At 41.2% G+C, this 25,268-nt stretch overlaps 1 protein-coding gene across 2 annotated transcripts; it reads left to right on the top strand.

The window, feature by feature from the left end:
- The first annotated feature begins 4,967 nt into the window (after positions 1-4,967).
- PLK4 (polo like kinase 4) lies at positions 4,968-25,152 on the top strand. 2 transcript variants are annotated; one of them, XM_035112542.3, is made up of 16 exons: positions 4,968-5,218; positions 9,204-9,299; positions 10,400-10,495; positions 10,574-10,688; positions 11,245-12,277; positions 13,528-13,628; positions 15,804-16,162; positions 17,477-17,581; positions 18,171-18,273; positions 20,845-20,994; positions 21,490-21,620; positions 21,972-22,060; positions 22,201-22,351; positions 22,608-22,748; positions 23,301-23,407; positions 24,547-25,152. In XM_035112542.3, exons 1-16 carry the CDS (start codon positions 5,189-5,191, stop codon positions 24,644-24,646), a joined length of 2,907 nt encoding a protein of 968 aa, XP_034968433.1. In that variant the 5' UTR covers positions 4,968-5,188; the 3' UTR covers positions 24,647-25,152. The 2 variants fall into 2 exon arrangements, with proteins under 2 accessions (XP_034968433.1, XP_088516469.1); XM_088660343.1 differs by lacking the exon at positions 4,968-5,218 and adding an exon at positions 8,037-8,231.
- The last annotated feature ends 116 nt before the right edge of the window (positions 25,153-25,268 follow it).

Genomic DNA, 25,268 nt, shown 5'->3' with positions numbered 1-25,268 from the left:
TCCAGGGTTTAAGGGCCAGAAGTATAAAGCAGCATCCTATGTTTCTGAGGAGAGGGAGAGGGAGGGGAGGGAGAGAGGAAGGAAGGAAGGAAAGAGGGGAGAGAAAGAAGAGTAGGAAAGAAGGAAGGGAATAAAGAAGGAAAGAAAAAGAAAGAGGGAGAGAAGACAGAGATAAAGAAGGAAGGAAGGAGAGGGAAAGAAAGAATAAGAACCAGAGAGAGAAAGAAAGAAAGAAAGGGAAGGGGGGGGGTTGCCGCCTTGATTCAGCGCCAAAAAAGAGCGCGAAGGGACCCAGGGGCAAAAAGCATTTCCCGTGCAGCGTGAGGCAGCGGGTGTCCGTTTTAGGAGACGTGCGTAAAGCCTCAGAGTTGCACGTTCGTGAGGCTGAGCCACTGCTGAGCTCACGTTCATGAGGCTGAGCCGTGGCAGGAGGAGGAGGAGGCGGCGGCAAGAGGAGGAGGAGGAGGAGGCGGCGGCTTGCCGGGTCGGTGTCCGTCAGCGCCGTACGGAGAGTCCCAAGCCTCTGGGACGCAGCAGTGCTGTGTAGCACTTTGAATCCTCCTCCTCCTCCACGCGGCGCTGCTGGGTACTTTGTCTGTGCTTCAGCAGCAGCAGCAGCAGCAGCAGCCGTTTCCAGGCGTCGAGCCGTGGCAGCAGGAGGAGGATTCAAACTGCTATAGAGCACTGCTGCGTCGCAGAGGCTCGGGACTCTCCGTGCGGCGCTGCTGGGCGCTGACCCGGCAAGCTGCCTCCTCCTTCTCCTGCTGTGGCTCGGGGTGCTCCACGCAGCGCTGCTCCGGCCGCCTTTCTACCCCCCCAGGCCCCAGCTGTTTGTCGGTGCTTTGTCAGCGCGGCGCTTCAGCAGCAAGGTCCCGCTGCTGGGTCCCGCTGGCTGGGGCGCTCGGCGGGCCACATGACGAGGTCTGGCGGACCGGATTTGGCCCCCGGGCCTTGTGTTTGACACCCGTGATCTAAGCAATTACCAGCCAGTTGCCGATCTCTCTTTCTTGGGCAAGGTTCTCAAGCATGTGGTTGCAGGCCACATCCAGGCGCTTTGGGAGGAAAGTGATTTTTTTTCTACGTCCATTTCCATTGGGGTTTAGGCCCAATTTTGGCACAGAAACTGTTTTGGCCATCCTATATGTGGACCTCTGTCAGGAGAGAGACAGGGGAAATGTGTCCCTGTTAATTCCCTCAACCCGTCTGTGGTTTTTGATACCACTGACCATGGTATCCTTCTGGAGTGGCTGTCCGTGTTAGGAGTGGGTGGCAGTGCTTTGCAGTGGTTCTGGTCCTACTTGTATGGTCATTTCCAGGTGTTTGGAGAGTACTGTTCAGCTCCATGGAGCCTTCAATGTGGGGTTTCTCAGGGTCCAATTTTATCTCCCATGTTGTTTAATAGCTACATGAAACTGCTGAGTGGGGTCATCCAGAGGTTTGGACTTGAAAGAAGCCTTCTATTTAGATAATAGAATTGGTTGTGGTATGCACTTACTTGCAATGTTTGTAGTGACAAGTTTCCTCAGTCTGCATGTGCCCATGGGTCCCCAAAGGGTGGCAGCCACTGATCTGCACTCTTGTCTCCCAGTTCCATGCCTCCTTCCCTACACATTACACCTTTGAAACACATTGTCCCACTCAAAGAATACTGGGCACTGTAATTTGTTAAGGGTTGCTGGGAATTATAACTCTGTGAGAGGTAAAATACAGGGCCCAGAATTCTTTAGGGAGGGAAATGTGCTTTGAATGTGCTTTAAGGGTATAGTGGGCGTACAGTTGTACATTCACAGTGGAGTTGGTATGATATTGTAATGAAGAACATGGCATATGAGGCAGAAATTCGTGACACAAATTTCAGCTTGGTTGTATGCCTGTTGTGTGACCTTTAGCAAACTACTGAGGCTTAGACTCCAATCTGCAATAGATATTTATATTGGCATATTTTAGAGAATGTTGTAAAGATTACTGAGGCAATATTTGTGACATGCTTTCAGTATTTATGAAAAGGGCTATTTGAATACTAACTGTGTGGGAGGGTCTTCCCAGAGCACTGGGCTAAAGCTGCCTCTGTTCTGAAGCTCCTACAAAAGCTAGCAAATTCTTCCATAAAACATGGTGGTTTGACTAACAACAATTGAAATGTCAATTTTCAGAGACACAAAGACACAGGCAATTTTCCACTTACACAACCGTCTTGCTAATTAACAAATCTCAACATTGTTGCTGATACGGTACGACAGACCATAAGAAGTGGAAGCGCTTATTCACAGTCTCAGCATGGCTTTCCAAAGGAATTGTAAGTGATGCACTAGCCCTGTGCTGACCTCCTGCATTTAACTCTAAGCACAAGAGACAGGAATGGCAAAATGTGTGTAATAAATTAAAGAGCAAAGATGATACAGCTTGAAAATGATGCATCTCTTTATCAAGCTTGGCTAGAATTCCTAATCAGCAATAAACAGCATCTGACGGGGAAGAAACTTGGAACAGATGCATTTATGACAAGGAAATAGCTGTATACCACCTAAGCAAGGAAGGGAATGGATTAATGTGTTACACTAATTCATACTGATAGTTTTACATTATGCACTAAAAATTAACTGAGCAAAATAAAGAAGTATATGTCATAAAGAGAAATTAAAAAGTCCACAAAAGGAAATCAAAAGTGTGTGATAAGCTGCTGACAGATACTCTTCACCATTTATTCAGTTAAACGCCATCTGAAAAGGGCACTGGAATCTAGATTAAAGGTCAAATTGAATGAGGTAAGAAAGATTCCCTTGCCCACCAAATGAGGGAGAAATATATCCATCAGCAATTTCTTCCAGCTGTCTTGCCTTTGAGTTGCTGCTGTTCTATTCAATATTCATTTTTAGAAGAAAAATCTATTAGCACAGTGCATCTCCTCTGCTATTTCTTAGATATGATTGCATAGACATGTATAGGATTCCATCTATGTATACAGTATTAAGACTGCAATCCTATGCATACTTACCTGGGAGTAAACCCAACTGAACACAGTGAGACTTTTTTTTCTTTCAGAGTAAACATGCTCATGATTGTGCTGTAAATCTTCATAATTCTACCAAACACTTACTCCCAAGATTTGTTTCTAAATCCCCCCTCAGATGCCCCCTTGAGGTCATGCATGTATGTACAAACAACCCCTCCCAAAACAAAACTCCAGGTGAATTTAAGTCCACATTCCTAAATGTACTTATTGCTTGCTCAGTCCTATAAATGTTTATTTGGAAATCATTCCTCCAAGTTCAGTGGAGCTTAATCACAAATAAGCATGAATAGGATTACAAGCCTTGTTTGGCAAGAAATGCCATTGAAATCAATGAGGCTTAGACTGTGTTCACACTCCAATGTGCTGTGCTGGGTTTTTATTCATGATGTTCATACGGCGACAGCATTGTTCAAGGTGCATATCTATTATTTAACTCTGAGGAAGGGGGGAAGCTGGTTGCAATTCCTTCTCATAAATCATGTTACCTGAATGTACCTTATGTACCCACTTATGTACCTTATGTGCCTACCTGAACCTTATTATCTTCCCCAGAGGCCAATTGTTGCTGCCAAATGAAGTGAGCTGAGTAACCACCAGAGACAGGATCTTTTTAGTAGTGGCATCTTGGTTACGTCACACTGTTCCCAGAGAAGTTTGCCTGAACTCATCTTTGCCCTCTTTTAAGCTGCAGGTGGATCTTGTTTACTCAGTGCTTTTAAACAACTTGTGTCTCATTATGGCACGGCCCTCTTAATTTTGAACTTGGGTTTTAACTGTGTTTTTAGTTTGTAATGGTTTTTACAGCACTCATTTTTATTGTATTGTAATTGTTTTGTTTTGCAAGCTGTCCCCCAGGGAACTTATGTTTTGGATAGCCTTGGTGACTAAGGAGGATTAGTGGCTTGGTGCAATCTGGGACCCCTGGAATGTTGCACCACTCGGAGTTTGGGGGGGCAAGAAACAATATAATTGAGGCAATGAACTATGTACGGATACTGACATGAATTTGTAGGACATCTTGGTAGTGCATTGTAGAGTTCTGTTCTGTTTTTATTGTTGTTAAAAGTTGAATTCAGCCCTGAGTGCTCCCTGGAAGGACAGATCGTGAAGCTGAGGCTCCAATACTTTGGCCACCTCATGAGAAGAGAAGAATCCTTGGAAAAGACCCTGATGTTGGGAAAGATTGAGGGCACTAGGAGAAGGGGACGACAGAGGACAAGATGGTTGGACAGTGTTCTCGAAGCTACGAACATGAGTTTGACCAAACTACGGGAGGCAGTGGAAGACAGGAGTGCCTGGCGTGCTATGGTCCATGGGGTCACGAAGAGTCGGACACGACTAAACGACTAAACAACAACAACAACAACAAAAGTTGAATTAAAAACTTTTTTAAAAAATAAATAAAAAAGATTCAGGAGACACAAAGGTACTTTGCACAACACATAGTCAACTTATGGAATTCACTCACACAGAATGTGTTAAATTATTTCCGTCCTGCCTTTACTCCAAGAAGCTGGAGGCAGGGCACGTGGCTCTTTCTCTTTTATCTTCACAGCAACCCCGGAAGGTAGACTAGCCTGAAGAGGTAGCATAGCGAGAGGTGAGATGCATAGTGTACATTTAAGGAACAATGCGGTGGGAAGGGACCAAAGGAGAACCATGACATTTATGCCCTGCTCCTCCTGGGTTTCCTTAGCAGCGTCTGGTCGGCTAAGGATGCCGGAATGACTTCGACCCAGCGGAGGTCTTTACAAACAACAAACAAAGCAAATGAAAACATAGGCGTTCCGCATCCTTGCCGCTAGAGGGCGGGTTTCCTCAGCAAGCCTAGCGGAGAACACTGATTGTACCGCGCACGCGCCCTTCTGCACTGCTTTTCTCCGAGGCCACAAACAGCCTTACGGCGCCCCGCCCCGCTCACAAAGAGCCAGAGGATAGGCGGAGGGGACTGCGCGATGGCGTCATGCGCAAGCTGACGCAAAGGCGGCTTTGGTAACGGGCGGGATTTTCAAAATGGAGCCCCTCAAGGAAGGGGTTTCTCCCCGACCCCCGTAGCGGGGAGGGAGAGGCCTGCGGAGCGGCAACGGTGGCGAAAGAGACGCGCATTACCCGGCCATGTGGTAGCTTATAGGAAAGGAAGAGAGTGACGCGGGGAGAGCGAGCGCCGCCGCCGCCATGGCGACCTGTATCGGCGACAAGATTGAGGTGCGGAAACGGCCATTACGGGGTGGGTGGGGACGAGCCATTCGCGGCCTCGGGCGGGGGGAGTCTCGGATATAGTGGAGGGGGAGCAGGGCTGGGTGTTGTTGCAGGTGGTCCCGTCCAGCTTTCTGACAGGCGCTGCGTGATGCTGGGCGGGGTTTCGCCTTACCAGCGACTTAAAACACTCGACCCCTCCCACTTCCCTGGTTCAGGATGAGGTCGCTTCTCTTTTCTTCCTTTTCCTTGGATGGCACCAGGTTGCACATCCCCTGCTTCTACGCTGCCTCCGCATTAGTGTCATCAAGAGCTGCGTGGCAGGCAGAAAACCAACCTATGCTTTTTTACAGTGCCTTTGATTTGTTATGATATTTGTCAGAGACAAATGCTGAGCTCAAAGCAGCTCACAATAATCACGGTGGCATTAAAAATGGGAAGTCTCCATCTGTAAAATTTGTACCAAACTCACAGTTTTTCAAGGTGCAAAGCCTTGCCAGAATAGACTGGCAACTCTGCACTTTAACAGCTCTTAAATTTATGTCCTTTAGTGTATGACTTAAAAAGAACAAGCAGTTCATAGGGCTAAACTCGACACAACTTGAATGTTTGCCATTAACTGAAGATGTGGTTGATGCAGGGGTTCTAATCAGTGTTTGTATAGATTCTGTAGAACTAAGGTGTGGTAGCTATTTTGGACTAGTTAAAAAGGTTTACGGAGGATTAACTTGGGTATTTATTAGCATCCTCACAACATTATTCTTAGTATATGTGTCACCATGCTTCTTCCTTGTACTGTATGGTGTTCCCTCTGAACACCATACAGTTGCCTGAAGATGTTAGCCACAGGTGACCAAACAAATGGTTATGTGGTTTTAATTGTAGCTTTTGTAATGGTCATCTGTGCAGCCTGTAATTCTAGAAGGAGATTGCATCTACCCCTGAGAAATTCTCATTTGTATCTAGTAATTATTTACTATGATAAATGTGAACTAATGTGCTTTGACAAACCAGCATGAATAATTTGAAACATTACCAAATTCTGCAGCGTTATGTTTTAGCTCACAGAGCTCAGATAAAAGGGCTACAATTGCTACAAGTGTTGAAATCTGTTATAACATTTTCTCAGGAAGGCTTTGTTTACATTCAGGGTCTGGCTGGTTGCCAAATTGGGTTTGGAGCATCGTTCCCCAAATTTCCTCTATTAGCCAGGCATAATTAGAGTACTCCCATAAGTAAGCTTTGGAGGAAGTGTGTGCTAAAGTGTTCTCTGAAGTCTGTAGTGGTAAACTACAGCCGAGCAAGTATTATGATTTATACTGAAATGATTGTTTCAACAACAGGTTATACTTTTATTTGTGATATTATCCAAACTAAACAGATATTGGATTTTCCTTTTTTGTACTCCACAGCTGGGCACATTAATCATGCTATTCATGCTTATTAATGGTTGACTTCCACAGTTGAAGGCTGTATGCTTATGAAAACTAGTTGCTGGAAACCTCAGGAGGGGAGAGTCCTTTTGTGCTTGGGTTCTGCATATTGGTGATCCACTGGTGTTTGATTGACCACTGTCAGAACAGAATGTTGGACTAGTTATGAAAACATTGGCAGTGTGGGAAGGGGGAATACAACCTCCAGAAAGTCCCAGCACATGCTCTCTATTTCCCCACTCCTACTTCAACTCCAAACCACCCATCATTTCCAAATCATTAGGTACAGTAACTTCATAAGATGATATGCAATCTAATTAAAATACAGTGGTACCTCGACATCCGAATGCCTTGACTTCTGAAGGTTTCGACTTACGAAGTCGGCAAACCCGGAAGTCTTTTTGCCACACGTGCATTCTGCGCCTATGCAGAAGCAGTCAGCGCCTGCACAAAATGGATGCTTCGACATCCGAAGGTTTCGACTTACGAAGAGCACCGCGGAACGGATCGCCTTCGTAAGTCAAGGTACCACTGTATATTATCAGTCATCCTCATCACTGTAGTCTGGTGGTTGCCAAATCATGCAAACAAAAGAGGATGTATTTTGATTCTACTGCAACCAACATTGATCCAGAGCCCTTGGTAAATGAATGTATGTGGGTGCACATTTCTCTTTTTATGTCAATAGAGTGGAAAACGCAAATCAGTCGGAAGGGGTGGTGCCCACCAAGCACACTCAATATTCCCAAAGGCTGGCAATATAACAATTCGCTTTAATTCATGTACCTCATGATATAATCATTGCCCCTAGAAAGGAGTTGGGGAGGTAGATGCCAACTTCTAAACTCCCCAGGCAGTTTTGAAAATGCCACAATTTTTGTAAGATATGCAGCTATCTAAATCCTTTGAACCGTTGGACGTTAGTTTTTTTGACACTAGCTCTTGGACTTCCACTACCCGCAAGGCTACATAGGTACAGAAGGCCAGCCCTATAAAAAGCATCCATCGCTCTTAAAACGCAAAATCGTTTTCTTTCACGAGGGCAAAGTTTTTAACCCCAAGAGCCTTGCGTTGAAGAAAGGAGAAACCCAGCTCGCTGCTACTTCTTATAAGTGGGGCGAAGCCTCTCCAGGACACCTTTCTTTTGTCAAGGAGTTTGCAAGCAGTTTAACTGTGCAGCCCTGTCCCTGCGTGCTCGGAAGCGAGCCTTGGACCGCTCGGGGGGCCTTATTCCATATCGCGCGAGGAGGGGCGGGGGGCCCTAACCATTGCCGTTTTCGGCGGCGGCAACAGCCGGGCGGCGCGCGGGATCCGCGGGCGGGGGGCGCCTCCGCTCTGGCGTCTCTCCCCCGGGCCGTTTCCTTGGCAACGGGGGATGGAAGCCGCGTCTCCCCCGGGAGCGGGAGAAAGGGCGGCAAGGCGAGAGCCGCCCGCAAGCCCCGGCGCCGCGAGCTCCTCAGTGGCTGCGAGTCTCTGGCACCGCGATGCCGCAGTGGCTGCTCAGTCTCCTGCTCTCTCCCGTGCCCAGCCCCGGCGCAGCCTCCGCAGCCGGAATGTCCCAGTGCTCGCCTTGGGAGAGCTCCATTCAGGTAAAGCCGCCTCCTGCCGTCGGCGGGTCTCTGCTGAGGAGCGCCTCCGGCTGAACATGCGCCGTCTGTGCGAGAGCGCGGCCAGGGCGCCCTTTAACTCGCCCCCAGGGCACTCAAGTGTTTCCCCCACCTGCATCCTGAAAGGGGACAGGATGGTTTTTGAGTGGAGGGGGAGAAGTACGAGGATTGCCCAACGGAACCAGGTTTCAGCTGGGCAAAGCTGAAACACGTGGAAGAGCCTGTGTTTTTTGTATCGTGTAAACGTCAGAAACTGCAAGACTGAACTTGTACGGTGTCGACGCATCTCTGTATTTGCTTCCGTTTGCCCTACCTCCTAAAATACATTCATGGCCCTAGTCCAGAGGGATGCGGATTTCGGAGCAGGTTTTCTATTACTGTAGTCTGAAATATGGAACTGCGGAGTGATGGGAGCAAAACATGGATAAGGGTAGATGAAGGGGACAGTTGGTATGTGAAAGGTATGAACAGGATGTATTTTTAAAAGAAACTTCTTTGGAGGTGAGAGGGACAAGCAGCCTTAACCTCTTTACTTTTAGTTGCATCCTCTTACTAACCCCCACTGCATTGGGAAGTGGAAGCAGTACTTTCCTCCCACAGTTCAAGCTAGCCTCATAGTTTTCTCTTTAAAGTCTTTTTTGTTTCAGAACAGGGATTAATTTGAATCAAGGTGACTCTTTATATCAGCTATTTAAATTACAAGGCATGGGGAAATTTCATCACATCTCCTCTGCAAACATTTCAGGGGGAAATTTCATCACATCTCCTCTGCAAACATTTCAGGGGGAAATTTTATCACATCTCCTCTGCAAACATTTCAGGGGGAATTTTTTTACAGGTAGCATATTAAAAACAATTAGATGCTTGACATCCCACACTATCTCAGTAGCTGATACGTACCTGTGCAGATGAAGGAGGCAGTAAGAGCAGTGACCATTGCTTTTTCTTTTTCAGGATTTCAAGGTGGGGAACCTTTTGGGGAAGGGCTCCTTTGCAGGAGTCTACAGAGCAGTATCCCTGAAAACAGGCCTAGAAGTTGCCATCAAAATGGTAAGTTGCCATTGGATCAGATACCAAAGTAACTGAAATTAGCCAGAATATAAGATCCCAAGCTGCTGGGTAAGCTAATACATTAAATGCAATATTTTACATTCTAACTTACTCCTTACGTTCCCACAACTTGTTAGTTCCTTGTTTCTGTTGTTCACCTGTCAATTTGATTCCCAGGCTGCAAAGGTTTTCTCCATATAGTGCTTGCCCTATACTTGACTATGTAAACACATAAACCAGTCAAGCCTTTTAAGCACTTAACATCTGAAGTGCTTCATCTGCCAAACTCCTCAGCATAGATGATTGTTTTTAGTATAGAATAGCTTTCAGGGTCAAGGCACATTATAATGTGAAATTAGAGGAGTCTTTTGCACATTATATGTGTTGAGTCTTGTGTTTTGTTTTTGTGAAAATTTTATTAAATAGCAGTGGAGGGGGGAATTAGGATTGGGACCTTAGTATAAGGGAGATTTTTTTTTAATGGTATCAACGGCAGCAAGAGAACAGCGCAAGTTTGTTTTTTTACATATCCACCTGCACCATGGTCCCAGTCCTGATTCTGGACTGTGTGGTTTCTAATTTGTGGCCCTCCAGATATTATGGACTCCAACTCCCATCAGTCCCAGTCAGCATGGCCAACAGCATGATGGGAATTACAGTTCAATATCTGAAGTGTTGCAGGTTAGCCACCTCTGGTTAAAAGCAAAGCAAAGCAAAGCAAAACTGAATAGTAAACCATGCTTTAAAAATACTGTGTAGTAGTTTGGCCATTAGTCAGTGTTTGTTGAGAAAGTTCAATATATATGTAGGGATATAATACAACATTTAAACCCCATTGCTATGTTTATTTGGAAGCAAGTCCCATTTTATTTAGTTGGGCTTAATTTCAAGGCTGGTGTCAAGCAGATTTCTGAAGAATTGTTATCTAAACATGAGATTAAAGCAAGCAGGACATACCTGAAATGATGGTATTAGTATAAAATGTAACAATAAACTCTTTCCAACCCTCATTTAGCTTAAATCTATTCCTGATATTTTTTTTAAAAAATCATTACTGTTATGTGTGTATGAGCTTAATTTTAAAAAGAAAATCTTTTCAGATTGACAAAAAGGCTATGCATAAAGCTGGAATGGTGCAAAGAGTTCAAAATGAAGTGAAGATACATTGTCAACTGAAACATCCCTCTGTACTTGAGGTAAGAATTTACACTAAGAACTTGACATGCTAGTAACTAAACTTTGTTGTATATTAAAACTAGTTTTCCTTTTTCTAGTTGTATAACTACTTTGAAGATAGCAACTATGTGTACCTGATACTAGAGATGTGTCACAATGGAGAAATGAGCAGATATTTAAAGAACAGAAAGAACCGTTTCTCTGAAGAAGAAGGTAAGGCTGAAATATTGCTCATTGTTGCACCTTGAAGTAGCCTTTCCATCAAGTAAATAGGTTGGAATCCACCCAGGGCTTGGACATAGCCAATGAGATTATTTTTCTTTAGACATAGTGGTCTGTAAGACCTTGCTTTTGAAAGTCACCCAATCTTGTAGAGTTTGTTGTGCAGGTATTTGTTATCAATTTTAAAGGGGTGTAATATGCTTCTTACATACCCTTTTGGGTGCTGAGATCAGCAGAGGGGGCCCTCTTGGTAGTTCCTCTGCCCTCAGAGGCTTGGGTGATATATATATGTTTGTGTGTGGCATCTCCTTGGGCAGAGACTGGCAAATGCAATTTTATTATATTAAAATTAGGGGTGTGTTTGAGCACTTCTTAAATGGTTTTCACTTAGATTCATTTGTAAGTTTCATTAGTTGCTTAAGTATGAATTTCCGAGCTGCACTAAACGTTGAATCTGTTAGTTATAAGAAGCAAGTGGTGATCATGTTTAAAGGAAAAATAGCAAAATGTTTCTTAACACCCTTCTTCCTTTTTTTATTTCATATAGTTCGGAACTTCATGCACCAGATTATTACAGGGATGTTATATCTTCATTCCCATGGAATATTACACCGGGACCTTACACTCTCTAATCTTTTACTCACCAACAATATGAACATCAAGATTGCTGACTTTGGACTTGCAACCCAACTGACAATGCCTCATGAAAAGCATTACACAATGTGTGGGACTCCTAATTACATTTCTCCAGAAATAGCCACAAGAAGTGCGCATGGGCTTGAGTCTGATGTCTGGTCCTTGGGCTGCATGCTCTTTACTCTTCTGGCCGGAAGACCACCTTTTGATACTGATACAGTAAAGAACACCTTGAACAAAGTGGTGCTGGCAGATTTTGAAATGCCAATGTTTTTGTCAGAAGAGGCTCAAGACCTTATTCACAAGTTGCTTCGCAAAAATCCAGCAGATCGTTTAAGCCTTTCATCTGTATTGGATCATCCTTTTATGTCCAAGTGTAGCCCAGCAAGAAGCAAAGATTCAGGAACTGTAGAGGATTCAATGGACAGTGGAAATGCCACCATTTCTACTGCTTTTACTGCCTCTCCCAGTGTCAGTACAAGTGGCTGCTTAAAGGAGAAGAAAAGACTTCTAGGGGGTCAGCCACTTCCCAACAAAATGACTATTCTTCCAAAAAATAAGAATGCAAGTGAAGTCTCATCTGGCTATGGAAGTAGTTCCCATAACAACTGGGGACTCCCAGCAAAAGAAATGGGAAATACTGGTAGGGGAAGAGCAATGCAGCTGATTGAAGAAAGACCGCATTCGCGCTACCTCAGGAGGGCACACTCCTCTGAAAGATCCGGCACATCCCATAGTCAGAGTCAAGGAGTACAAAATAATGTGGAGAGGTGCCATTCCCTGGAAATCCTCTCAAAGTCCAGAGGAGGACTAATAGGAAACATGAAGGATTTCTCACCTGCAAATAGCCATGGTGATATTCCTACTGTATTTAAAGAAAAGTTTCCATCCAGCTCTGGCTCAATGGAAAAAAACCTGTCTCCACCTGTGAAAGATCAAACTCAGTAAGAATTGTTCTCATATATCTGTTTTTTGAGTGCATCATGTAAAATTGATTCCCCTATAATATAATGACCTTGTCTGGATGAAATGCCAAACTGTGATTTTACATGAATGTGTCTTGGTCTCATCAGCTCCACCCTTTCCTTTCTTCTAGCGCAGGCATCCCCAGACTTTGGCCCTCCAGATGTTTTGGACTACAATTCCCATCTTCCCCGACCACTGGTCCTGTTAGCTAGGGATCATGGGAGTTGTAGGTGAAAATATCTGGAGGGCCGCAGTTTGGGGATGCCTGTTCTAGCACATCTGTGAGGACATCAGAAATGTTCAGTTTTTACCTGCAGTCTGGCATATCTCTGATTAATTAGTCACAAACTGTGATTAATTTTAACCATGGAAATGAACCAACTTTAAACTCTGTCTTACAAACTTAGCTTGTTTCATTTTAGTACACCATAACTAAGATTAAACACAATTTTGGATTTGTACGTAACACTAAACTGCGGTGAACTGGGGAAAAAGCAAGCATTGATCTTGTAAATACTCCATGAATGAGGGGTTGGGAGTGATGTCTAATGCTTGCATACATAATTATTTCCTAGTCATCTATGTAAAGGGCACAAGGCTGCTGGTGGCAACAGAAAGTCAGAGTCGGAACCTATGTGACCAAAGGAAATAAGTCTGTAGCTGTGCAGATAAGAGGACTGCAGAAGGGGGGGGGGCATTGATTCATGACTTTAAAAAATAAAGTGTAGCTTTCATATATAGTCCTGTTCCTGATGAGCTGCTTGTGCACTCAGAATGCCTACTGTAGTCAAGCCAATGACTTATCTCCTATCTTGTAAGTGACAAATGGACTCGGAAAAGTTCTAGCTAAGTTCTAAAATACAGTGGGGCTCATTTTGCGTGTAGCTGTGGATCATTATAGCTTAGAAATGGCCTCCATTGATTCTCAGCTATTAACTTTATACTATGAAATGCCTTTAAACTAAGAAATTAAAAATAATATCTAATTTTACATAGTGTCATTTGAGTATAAGAATCTGATACTGAAAAATTGCAAGTTGTCTCAGTTCAAAGTGTTCACCTATAGTAGTTTAAAATATTAGGACTATGTAGTGGAAACAAACCTGTTATTTATATCATGTAGTGATACAACATGTTCCACAAATAGAACTTAATCTATTTTAGTGATCAATAAGTTATTTGTGTCCATATTTATGAAGTGTACTTATGAATAATTCTTTGTCTTTAGTTCAAATTATCTCTGTCCAATGAAGCCCAGTGTTGGTTTATTAGAACCGAAGTCCCAAGCTGAAACAATGCAGCAGTGGCTTGGAAATATGCAACTAAATGGTATGGATTTATTTAATGAGAGTGTTTTATTGCCTGTGTGTTGGACGCATTGAGTTCTCAAAAGATAGCATTCCTATCAGCAGACACTGTGTATCCATCCAAGGACAATGTTTTTAACTGAGAGATTAACTTAGAAGTGATTCCATGTGAAGATGAACTTTAGATGATGAAATGTGTTATGGGTTGTGGAAGGGCTGGTGTCCTCCAGATGTTGGACTTCCAACTCCCATCAGCCCCAGGCTGCATGGCCAATGATCAGGATGCTGGGAGTTGTGGTCCAGCAGTATCTGGGTAGCCATAATGTGTGTGTGTGTGTTGCTTGGGGCATGTTCTCTGAAGGAATCTTTGAGTATTTTAAGCCCAGCATGGTCATAAATATAAGCACTGTCTACATTTAATAATTATAGGGAGTTGCCTTGGATCCCCCCTGTACTTTTCTCAGTCCCTCTTCATACATACCGTATATTCCGGCGTATAAGATGACCCCCAACTTTTCCAGTTAAAATATAGGGTTTGGGATATACTCGCCATATAAGAAATACGACCTGGCGTAAAAGATGACCCCCGACTTTTGAGAAGATTTTCCTGGGTTAAAAAGTAGTCTTATATGCAGGAATATACAGTAAATACCGCTTAAAGGAACATGCTGTGGTGATGGATAATGCTGCAGAACTCCCAAGTCCAGCTTTTTCTGAGCCCCATTGATATTATGTAATATCAAGCCCATGTTTGCCATCACATTTTCATAAAGATACAATCCAAGTTTCCAGACAGGTGCACTTTTTGACATAAGTTTGAATTCAGATGTTCCACCTGTACGTGCACAGATGAAAAATTGTGCAGATGGACCTCAGCTGTAACCTGTGTAGTAATTCTATGAAAGGTAGATATCTTAGTGTAAAGGGTTAATTGTGTCCAACAAGTCATAAATCATGGTTTGGGTTATGCTGTCTAAGAGCCCTTTCCCCTCTTGTCACCTCCAATTGCTACAACTAAGGTTAGCTCTTAACCTGACTAACAACAGAATATGCTCCTAACTATGTTGTGAAGGAATACTGTATTTATTTAAGATACACATATTCCAGTTCAAAAGTTTGTTTTGGTAAGCTGCCTAAAGTTATCTGTCCTTACTAAGAAGGCAAAATGCAAACATCTATATATGCACATTTAGGGTTGGATTATGACACTGCATTTTCTGGGTGTACTGGATATCCACACAGTGAAAGTTATGTTAAGATGGAAACATGGATATCTATGTTTAGGCTCAGTATAGAATTCTTACCCCTCAAACTGGAACGATAACAATTGTGAATATCTGCATGTGTTGGGCTCTGTGAGCTGGCATGATCTTGATCCTGTGTGTAGGCGGAGAACATCTGTCTAGCGCTAATAACTGATAATAAATTATCTGTGTAGAGAGATCAAGGATGAAAACAGCAACTGCTTATTATATAAACATTGCTGCAGAAGGGAGGGTAGAAAGAACAGGGCCATAAGGGAAGGAGGAGCTTTTGTTCTCCTGCATCAAATTACTTCATTTAGTGAAAGAGCACTGAATGTAGCTGTAATTTAGCCAAGGATTACTTAAATCTTCTCAGACATTTTCTTTTGTTTTGAATAACCAGGAATGCCTTGGGGAATTGTCACCATAGGACACACAGTTGGGATTATTTTAGTCCTCAAGCAATTTTCTTCTTAATTTTTGCTTTTAATTGCTTCTGTACTTAGACAGAAGGTGCATATGATATTTCATGCACTTTACCTGGTGGTGCTGCTTTTTGATACCATCCCAAATGCTTTATTTAACCACTCCCAGTCCATCTGTTTGCATGGGAAGAACCCATAACATGATGTTTAATCTCCTTGAGTAGAGTTAAATTTAAGCAAACTTAAACCAGTTTTCTGGTAAATAGTAAAGGAAGTTGTTGCTATTAACATTGGTTACAAACAATTCAGAAAAGTTGGTTATGTGCCACAATATTTAGCTTCTCATACATACAACAGTAACTTTCCCATGGTGTTTACACTAAACATTGTCAATTTGTGAGTAGACAAAAATGACGTGATGCTTTCCTAGCCTCATTTATAGAGACATAACTTTTTTCTCTTGTAAAAACTAGGAAGAATCCTGTAATGCATTTTCTAAATCATTAAAATATTCCTTTGCTGCTTCAGCTCAGATGCAGGAACCTTTATATGACAGTAGTATTAAGAACACAAGTGGAGATTTTCGATTCCATCTTGGTGTGCCTCAAGAAACACTGAAAAATGCATGGAATGGCTTAAAATGCAGAAGACCCCCTGAATCTGCACAACCAACAGCACCAGCTGTAGGGCCACTGGACACAAGGAAATACACTGCTGAGAAGGCTCTGCCAGCACCTGCATTTGGTCTCCATCTAGTGTCTGAAAGCAGAAGAAATGGGGGCAAAGAGCGACAATATGGACATCCGAAACCTGCACTGCAAAGTGTTGTATCACCTCTGAATGCTCATAGACTAAAGCCAATTAGGCAAAAAACAAAAAATGCAGTGGTATGTACTGTACTATATTTCAAAATAATGAATTGCAGTGACAATTTTATAAAAATGGAGCTCTCCCGCATTTTTAAATATGAACCAATGAACTTGACTGGTGTTGCTCTTCTCTTGATAATCAGGTGACAAGAACTGTAACATTTCTTCATTTTCAAAGATGCACACCTCTATTAATAGACCAGTCCTCTGCATTAGATCAGAGCCCATTCCAGTTGCTAACTCGCAAGGCAGTCATCCGATTCTGATCTGATTATTAGAAAATCAGCTTCCATGAGATACCCCACAAAGGGCCATGGGAACACTGACCCCAGTCCCTTGTGGGATATCTTATTGAAGCTGGTTTTTTAGCGATCAGATGAGAAACGACTGGCTCTGCTTTGCTTGCCAGGAATTGGCTCTTACAGCAATACAGCTAAATTGAACGCAGATGACTGGGTTGTTTATAGGATGGCTTTGGTGTGATCCAGTCAAGAAGCAACCGTCATGGCAAGAATGCTGATGACTGCTACTTTGGCATTGGCAGTGAAGCTGTAGTTGTGAATTAGTGCAACGTGGGTTTTTGTCACCTATCCAATTCCCACCTTTACTTGAGCAACACCTGATTGGAAGAAGCCTTGCTCAGGTGTCTAGTGGCCTTTGAACGTTTGGTCCCAGATAATGGGACCAAATAATGGGAAGTAAGGGTAATATAGTAAGGATAGTGGGAAGTAAGGGTAATATAGTCTGTTGGTCCTTATTCTGTTGCAAAGTGTGCAGGTTTTTAATAATAAATCTCTTAGCAGTCATAAAATAATATCTTAACTACTTCCAGTATGTATGTCATTTTTTTGTCATCAACATAAATACAATCAACATACACTGTCAGATTTCAGTTCAGTTATTGGACTTAAAAGACTTCTAGTCAATTCTTAATTTTTTTACTGTACTAGGTTTCCTTTCCAGTATGTATCATATCTCATTCTATTGTGTTTCCCTCTTTTGCTTTTGTTTTCATGGTATTGTTTTCCCCTTGATCCTCCCATCTCTCTCTCCTACCGGTAGTATTTGTAAATCCAGTGAGGTTGGAACACCCTAATTGGCTGCCTCACAAATCCTCAGCAGCCTAATAGTTTTTCAGTCACACTGCAAATAGTACCTCCTCTGTTCAGGCTTAAAGCACTCAACAAGGAGCACAAAAATAGTTCTTTACTTCACTGCATTATTTTAGTTCATTTTGATGTAAATGGTGGGGAAAGAGGAGGGGGCATTTACATTGGATTTCTTCGAAAGTGTTTTATTTAGGCTGTGTTCTGTTTTCAATTTACATGCTAGGTGAGTATTCTAGATGCAGGAGAAGTATATATGGAATTTCTAAAAGAATATAATTCGCAAGAGTTTGTAAAAGAAGTTCTGAGGATATCTTGTGATGGAAGTGCAGTGAGTATTAATTTTTTATTTCTTCTAACTTCATCGGCAGTATTGAAATGGTGTGTTTCTGCCAATATTACTAAGGTGTAATATGCCTCATCACACTTATAAGCTTGTTTCACTGATTTTTTGCTTCTGGAAATCAAGTAATTTTTTTTAAAGAACTTTGTATGTACATATTAACAATGAGCCCTCCTTTATGCTAAATGCCTATACGTGAAGCATGTGTGAAATCTGAAGCGTTCATTGTAGTTTAAATAACTGACTTAATTTTACCAGAAAATGAGTAATCATAGATTTTCTGGTAAAATTGCTGGTACAATTCCATGAAAGAGTGAAAGGCATTTGATTTTACTAACTACTTCTGTCTTTAGAAGCAAAGATCTAACTAAAATATCGGTACCTGTAAAAGCTGCAGATAATCTTGCTTAGTGAGGATAGGAAACTGTTCTTTTTTGAGGAAGGACTTTGGACATTACACATGCCAGATTCAAATTTTCAGTATCCTGTAGTGCATAACAACTTGTTCATTTTCCAGAAAGGAGCATTAAACAAATAACTCTTTGGCTCTGAGATTGTGTTTTTTCTGTGTATTAAGGTCACAGTTTACCACCCAAATGAAGGAAAAGGCATCCCTCTGAATAATAGACCCCTACCACCTCCTGAGGACGCAAATATATATAGTTTTGGCAACTTGCCAGGTAAGGTGCATTTCTATTGGCCCATTCAGAAACAATGGCAAGGAGCCAAACAACCTGGGGTGGGTGGGTGGGTGAGCTTATGGTTCTTAGCCTCCCATGCAACGTGTTGTTGTTTAGTCGTTTAGTCGTGTCCGACTCTTCATGACCCCATGGACCATAGCACGCCAGGCACTCCTGTGATAACTATTTCTGAAAATGAGAAGAAATTCAAAAGCAGCATGTGACAGAGATTTGTTGTTCAAACAAATAAATGAACAAGGAAAGCTCCCTTTGTTTTTCTTTGGATATTTGCCAGTAATTATAGGTTGGATCCAGACACTTCAGCCAGTGCAAAGGGGAAAAGCTGTTTTCAGCAGTTCTTTGTTTTGCCTGTGTTCCTTGAAAAGCTGCTCCATGGTTTGGGGGACCTTGGAAAATAGTAAGGGAAGTAGTGCTGGGAGCTGCAGAAGGAAAGATAGGTGAGCAAAGAATTCCCCATTCCTCCAATGGATCAGGATCCTATTGCAGCATCCTATATATGGATGCTGTTCTAGTAATTATGTTTCCCTTCACTATCAGAATATCATAGGTATTACAGATGCATTAAACTTCCATGTAGAGATTTGAATTAAAATTCAAGTTACTGAAATTCTTATACTTTGTGTGCCATGTAAGCTTATTGCCCTAACTTGCAGTGATTTATGGTGTTTTTTATAAAAAAATAATTTTTATTAATTTTTCATTGATAACAATCCAATGGAGGCACATTAATACAATACCAAATCATAATACAATAAAAAAGCCAGTTAATCAGTTCCAAATTCAATGTTTTTGGATGACTTCCCGTGTTCTGGCTATCAAGAGTTGGTGTTTTTCCTTGGTCCTGCTCCAATTCTCTTAATTAGTCCAAATACCACAATTCCGAATTTAATCCTTTGTTTTATCAGCCACCGGTGTGATGACTTTTGTTCGTATTTAATAAATCCAAAGCCATTAACTTGCAGAGGGAATTTATATCCTGTAGTTTTCTGTGTGAAATATTTGTTTACCTTCTTCTTTTCCTTCATGTTGCAATCAATCCTCTTTAACATTACCCCTCCTTCGAGAATTCATTTCTTAGTACACCACAACTTCTCCATTCTGCCTCTCCAAAACCGAAAGCACGCCAATGTCTGGCCGTGATTCCTGGCTTACTTTCAGCATTTGTCGCCTTTGATCCTTTCCAAACTCCAAACGAGCTGTTGTCTCACCAGAACCATAATAAATCAGAACTAGAGCCCTCTTTAGTAGGCACTGTCACAAGTCATCACAGTAGTTCACAGTCTATTCTTAAGTTCTCCGTAAAGAAACTTATAAGTTCTTTTTGAATCCCTCTTGCATTCCATATATAGTTGTAATCCATTCAGTGAAGGCTTGCCAAATATAGCACAGCAAATAGTGTAAATATAATGTAAAAAGAGAACAAAGGCTCCCCTTCACTTACGTAGCATTCCAATTACGATGAGTCCTCTCCAGATCAAAACCTTGGCACTCAGTGGCTGATTCGTTTAGCAAGTTATCTTTCTCCTTCATCCAGGACACATCTGTTTCTTAAGTCCGAATTTAGATTCATCTTAAAAGAAACAGAAGTACCTCTGCTTATGGCAGCCACATTGGGGAGTTTCCAATACGTGCAGTGCTACGCACTCTGTGTCCCTGCCCCCACATTCCATCAGAGCGAGAGGTAGTTATTGGACGATCCGCGAGTGAAAGCTCTCTTCCTCCTCGACCTGGGGTGGGTGGGCTTGCAAGGATAATTACTCCCAGATTATCCTTAATTAACTGCACGGCTGGCATCCACTATTTGACATGGCGGCAGCGCCGGAGGTCTGATATATTTTTGTTTTACTATTAAAAATTAAAGAACATCCTGTTGCATCCTTTCAGCAGTAAAAACATGTGTATAATTATTGATTGATACACAAAGGAAGTAAATCCCAAGAAACTAAAGGAGTAATTAAAAATGGGATCAAAAGAATATATACAAGCTAATGTAATACATATACTGTACAAAGGAATCAATCAATCAAATTTAGTACAAATTTTAAAAAACAATATGTATCTATTTGTGTCCAAAAAAATATACCGGTATCCAAGCATGAATAGTATAAACAAACATAATATCGACAGACAAAATAAATGTGGCGCATGAAATATCACAGAGCACACACAAATGTCAATAAACTGAACAGTTAAAATAGCAAACTAACAAAACCCAAACATTTTTACCATGGTCTTCCTCAGTGGTCTCATGAAAGTTGCTTGGCAAAAATGCATTATATGAACAAATCACAAAGTAGCATCACTTGTTAAAGCTATAAATGATACCCACCTGGCCAATACTCAAATGGGCTTTGAGTACACCATATAAATGAATAATATAGGTACAGATAGGGTATAAATGTTGCTCCTCCAAAAATGTAATTAAAATAATAATAATTACATTACTTGGAGGAGCAACGTCTGTACCTTCCCACCCCTCCATATGTGTTGTGCATGTAAGAAGACAGGTGATTTGAATTGTAATCACTGTTCATTACATATTCATTTTAGAGAAGTACTGGAAAAAGTATCAGTATGCTGCCAAATTTGTGCAGTTGGTAAGATCCAAAACTCCCAAAGTCACCTTCTATACAAGATATGCCAAGTGTATGTTGATGGAAAACTCCCCTCCTGCAGATGTGGAAATTTGTTTTTATGATGGTATGTATCCTTAAGCTGTTTTCTACACATCCCGTCACCCATTAAATTGCATTAAATTATAAATTAGCCAACTGTTAGGGCATTTTAAAACCTAATAGAGATTTAGTTTAGTTTAGCTTTTATATTTTAAAGAACTATTTCCTATATACCACACAAAATTGTATACTTCAAAAAATCCTAATTTGAAATGTACTGTAACACGTATGGCATGGCATTATTATTAGGAGGAAACTACGTTCTTATAATACTTTATTTTATTGGCGATTAAATGTAAATATTAAGAACAAATTGAAAATCCAAAAGATAATTATATGAGTTTTAGCAGATAGCACTTCTTGTTAACACACTCAATTCAGTGATAATTGTTTTTGTAATTGTTTTTGAACTGTACGTAGTTGTTAAGTGCAATCTTCTGTTTACTAATTACTTCTGCTAGAGTGAGATCATATTGTCAATGTATGTGTACCCAAGGTAATGTGTTTTTGTTTTTTATAGGGGCAAAAATCCACAAGACAGCAGGCGTAATTAGAGTAATAGAAAAGTCTGGAAAAGCCTACACTATAAAAGAAGAGAGTGAAATTGGTTTAGAAAAGGATATACAAATATATGTGGATCATGCAAATGAGGTAAATATTATTTGTAATGTTTCAGTGGGTGTGGTGCACATGGGTAAATGCTTCCAAATGGCAAATTAGCAGACTTGGATTCCTTTTATTGTTCTAAATACATGACTGATTTTGAAAGGTTCCTATGAAGTTGAGGGGTGTAGAGATCAAGGAAATGTTACGGATTGAACTTTATCCTGTTTAACACTGATCATACTCCATGTCATGCAATAGGAAGGTTAAAAAAAATCTGTACCTTTTAATTTAGCACAATACATCAATGCCTCTGCCCATTGTCCCCGAGTATTGCATTCCTGCCCTTTTTGAAAGGAATAGCATGTTTTAATGCAAGTTTTCTATTTTTCAATATAGGGACATCGCATTTGTCTTGCACTGGAATCTGCTATTTTGGCAGAAGAAAGAAATGGAAGTGTTCCATTTTTTCCCCTTATTGTTGGGCGGTAAGCAGCCTCTTCTATTATTATTTTTTCAGTTGCACATGTTTCTCACTCTCCACATGAAATTTTTAGTTTGTGCCTTTTTATATTCTTAGTGGAAGTTGGAAAGTTTAAACATGTGAGCATAATTCTTCCATTACCAGGAAACCAGGGAACCCTGAGTCTCCAAAGGCTTTAGTGCTCCCTCCTACTTTGCCAGATACAAGCCCTTCTTTGGCGGAAATAGCCTTGATGAAGAGAGATACCGCCACCAGCTCTGATGCTTCAAGTGAAGTGCCTAACATTAATCCCCCGGTAAGTACAGGAGTGTGTAGTTCTTGCTTTTATTTGAGCCCTAGGAAACACTATGCTGGAAGGCTAAATTTAACCTGCCAAGTAAAAAAAATGTTTAAGAGGAATAGAGCCAATGGTATTGGGTTGTTGCCTATTTTAACTAGGTCTGAAACCCAAGTCAGGTAAGGTGCACCCAAGAGAGATGACCATTCTTTAAACACTGAAGTATATCATGGCTTTATGGTTCACAACTGCTATTTCCATAATTATATTCCAGATATCAGCATATGAAGGATCTGCATTTACATCAGCAACAACTGAATCAAGGAGCACCCTAAGTCACCCAAATGAGTGTGCTATAAATTCAGCTCAACTGTTAAAGTCTGTCTTTGTAAAGAATGTTGGCTGGGCTTCTCAGGTGAGCTGGTAATCAACAGCAAAGCAGAAAATTCAGTCTCTTGTGTAAAGGAAGATGAGCAAGCTGAGCTGTAATGCAGCAGTTGTTATACTTCTACTGAAAAGGAACTGATAGTATAATTGATGATGCATGGAATCAGCTCTGTTCCCTATTGAGAGTTTTATTTATTTATTTTACTTAATTGCCTCAATCTATTGCAGATCAGGAATTAGTTAATGGAAGAATACAAAGCTTTGTGCGTAGTTACTTTCTGCACTTTAAACTGGAATACGTTCTCCTTGCACAAATTGTCAGAACCTGCTGAAGTTGCACAAAATGGGCAAAATCAGGATTGTTTATCTTGCATGACAAAACACAGTAGATTGTATCCAGATTCTACTTCTGGAAGAGCGTTTCTTCTGAAGGAAGTGAACCTTCAGGTGCAACTTAGGATGGCTGTGCTGTGTCAATCCATGCTAAATAAAGCTTCTTGACTAGAAAGATAAAATGCTGGGAAAGAGTTCATTGTCGTATTTCAGTGCAAACTAATTCTATAATATTTTTACCTATTAGCTGACTAGTGGAGCAGTATGGGTTCAATTTAATGATGGATCCCAGTTGGTAGCTCAAGCTGGCGTTTCCTCCATCACATACACATCTCCAGCTGGTGACACAGTGAGGTGAGTGTCAGTTTTGATACTGATAGTACATTCCTGATTATTTCAGTTACTTTTCCAACATTTTGTATTGCTACTGTCATACATAATAGCACTTGCTGCCGTTGTAGATGATGTTGTACTGTGTATTGGTAACTCTCACTCTAGCCCAAGTTAATAATTGGTGGGGTGGTGGGAGTAACAAAGATATATACAAAAAAGAAAAAGACAAAACTAGATGCACTATATGTAGTAAAAGTAGAATATCCTAACTGTACAAATGTTTATCTGCTAATTTTCCTGTCCCTCTACCCATTTTCCCTTCTTATACTGTGTCTTTGAGTCTACACACAGGCTTATAGTGGGTACCTATAGTCTTTTTTAAAATCTTTGTACTGCACCGAAAATACTTTTTCAACCAGTCTACATGCCTGTCAGTTGAACACAAGGCTGTTGCCTGCACTGATTGTTTTGATTTAGCCTGGGAGGAAATCCGAGGGGGCAATTTAAGAAGATTGACCTTTGTTTGCAATCTGAGATGTTGAGTGGGTGGGGGTCCACTTCAACCTCACTTCTGACTTGCAGTATTAACAGTAGATTACATAGGAGGGTTACTGTAACAGATACTCTTTCTCAGCACGGCCCTCCAACCTGAACTGCACTGCTCTTTCAGCTCAATCTGCAATATGGGGTTAAAAGCAATAGGTAAAACTGAATGGTTGTACTCACAGCTTCAGCCCAATGCTCAATATGTAGTGGGGTCTAGTACTGCCGGGCAACATTGCAGAGTTGTATACTTCGCAGAGACTTAGCTACACTTCTGGGCTGTCAAAAGTCACCGTCTTCCAAGAGACAACACGAGGACAATGAACTTCATTTGCTTTGAAATTTGCATATTAAATAAGAACTGCTTTCAGCCATTAGGTTTGGATCTCATGATATGGTAAATCATCATAGAATAATAGCCCCTCAAGTTGGAATATCTGGTTTATATACTGAAGGAGTGAATTTGGAATTAACAAAGCCTTCTAACTTCTTCGCATTAAAAGGAGCAACTGTATACCAGCACTGGACCAAAATGTTAACTGGCTGAAATCAGTACTGGGTATATTTTATGTGTGTGCTATTAAATCTACTCATCTAAATATTTTGCTGTTTCCTAGGTATGGAGAGAATGAAAAATTGCCGGAGTACATCAAAGAGAAGTTGCATTGTTTATCTTCCATTCTGGTAATGTTTACCAATCCAGTTGGTCCGCACTGACAAACTTGAAACACGAAGGCTAATAACTTGGTGGTGATGAAATTACCTACTGTGGTGGCATGAAGCAGAGCTTCTTGAATGAACTCAGACCTTCTTGGCTGGTTAAAGCATATGATGATAAGAGTTGCTGTGTTCTGCTTAGCTAAGCACTTGTAAAGCTTTTTAAAGTATGACCAATCAAGGCCAAATTACTTGCATTTTTATATAATGGATTACAGAAACTGTTGTGACCACTGGTGCTTGTTACTTTTCATGAAGGGAGTCTGAACTCACTCTCTCTCTGTGTGTATGTGTGTGTGTTATTCTCTACTGTTCTTATAACTCTGGCATCAAAGCACATCTCTGCAGTTACAGTATTTGTGCCTGTAAATACTTTGTATTTTATGTTACTTTCAGCTGATATGTAAAGTGTATTGTTTTATAATTTTTATATTTTTCTAACTGTTTTTCTAATGATATAACCCTGCAAAGATCCTTTAAAAAATAAATGCAGTGGTAACTGTTCAGACCCCTTGCTTTATTCAACACAAATGCAGAGGTATGTTCTACTAAATACACTAATTTGTCAATAAAATTGCACTTCTACAATAGCAATCAATAATCATTTGCACACCTGCGCATA

This window comes from Zootoca vivipara, chromosome Z1 (assembly GCF_965207765.1).
Source record: "Zootoca vivipara chromosome Z1, rZooViv2.hap1.1, whole genome shotgun sequence".
Taxonomy (NCBI): Eukaryota; Metazoa; Chordata; class Lepidosauria; order Squamata; family Lacertidae; genus Zootoca; species Zootoca vivipara.
This window is presented reverse-complemented; position numbering and strand designations above follow the sequence as displayed.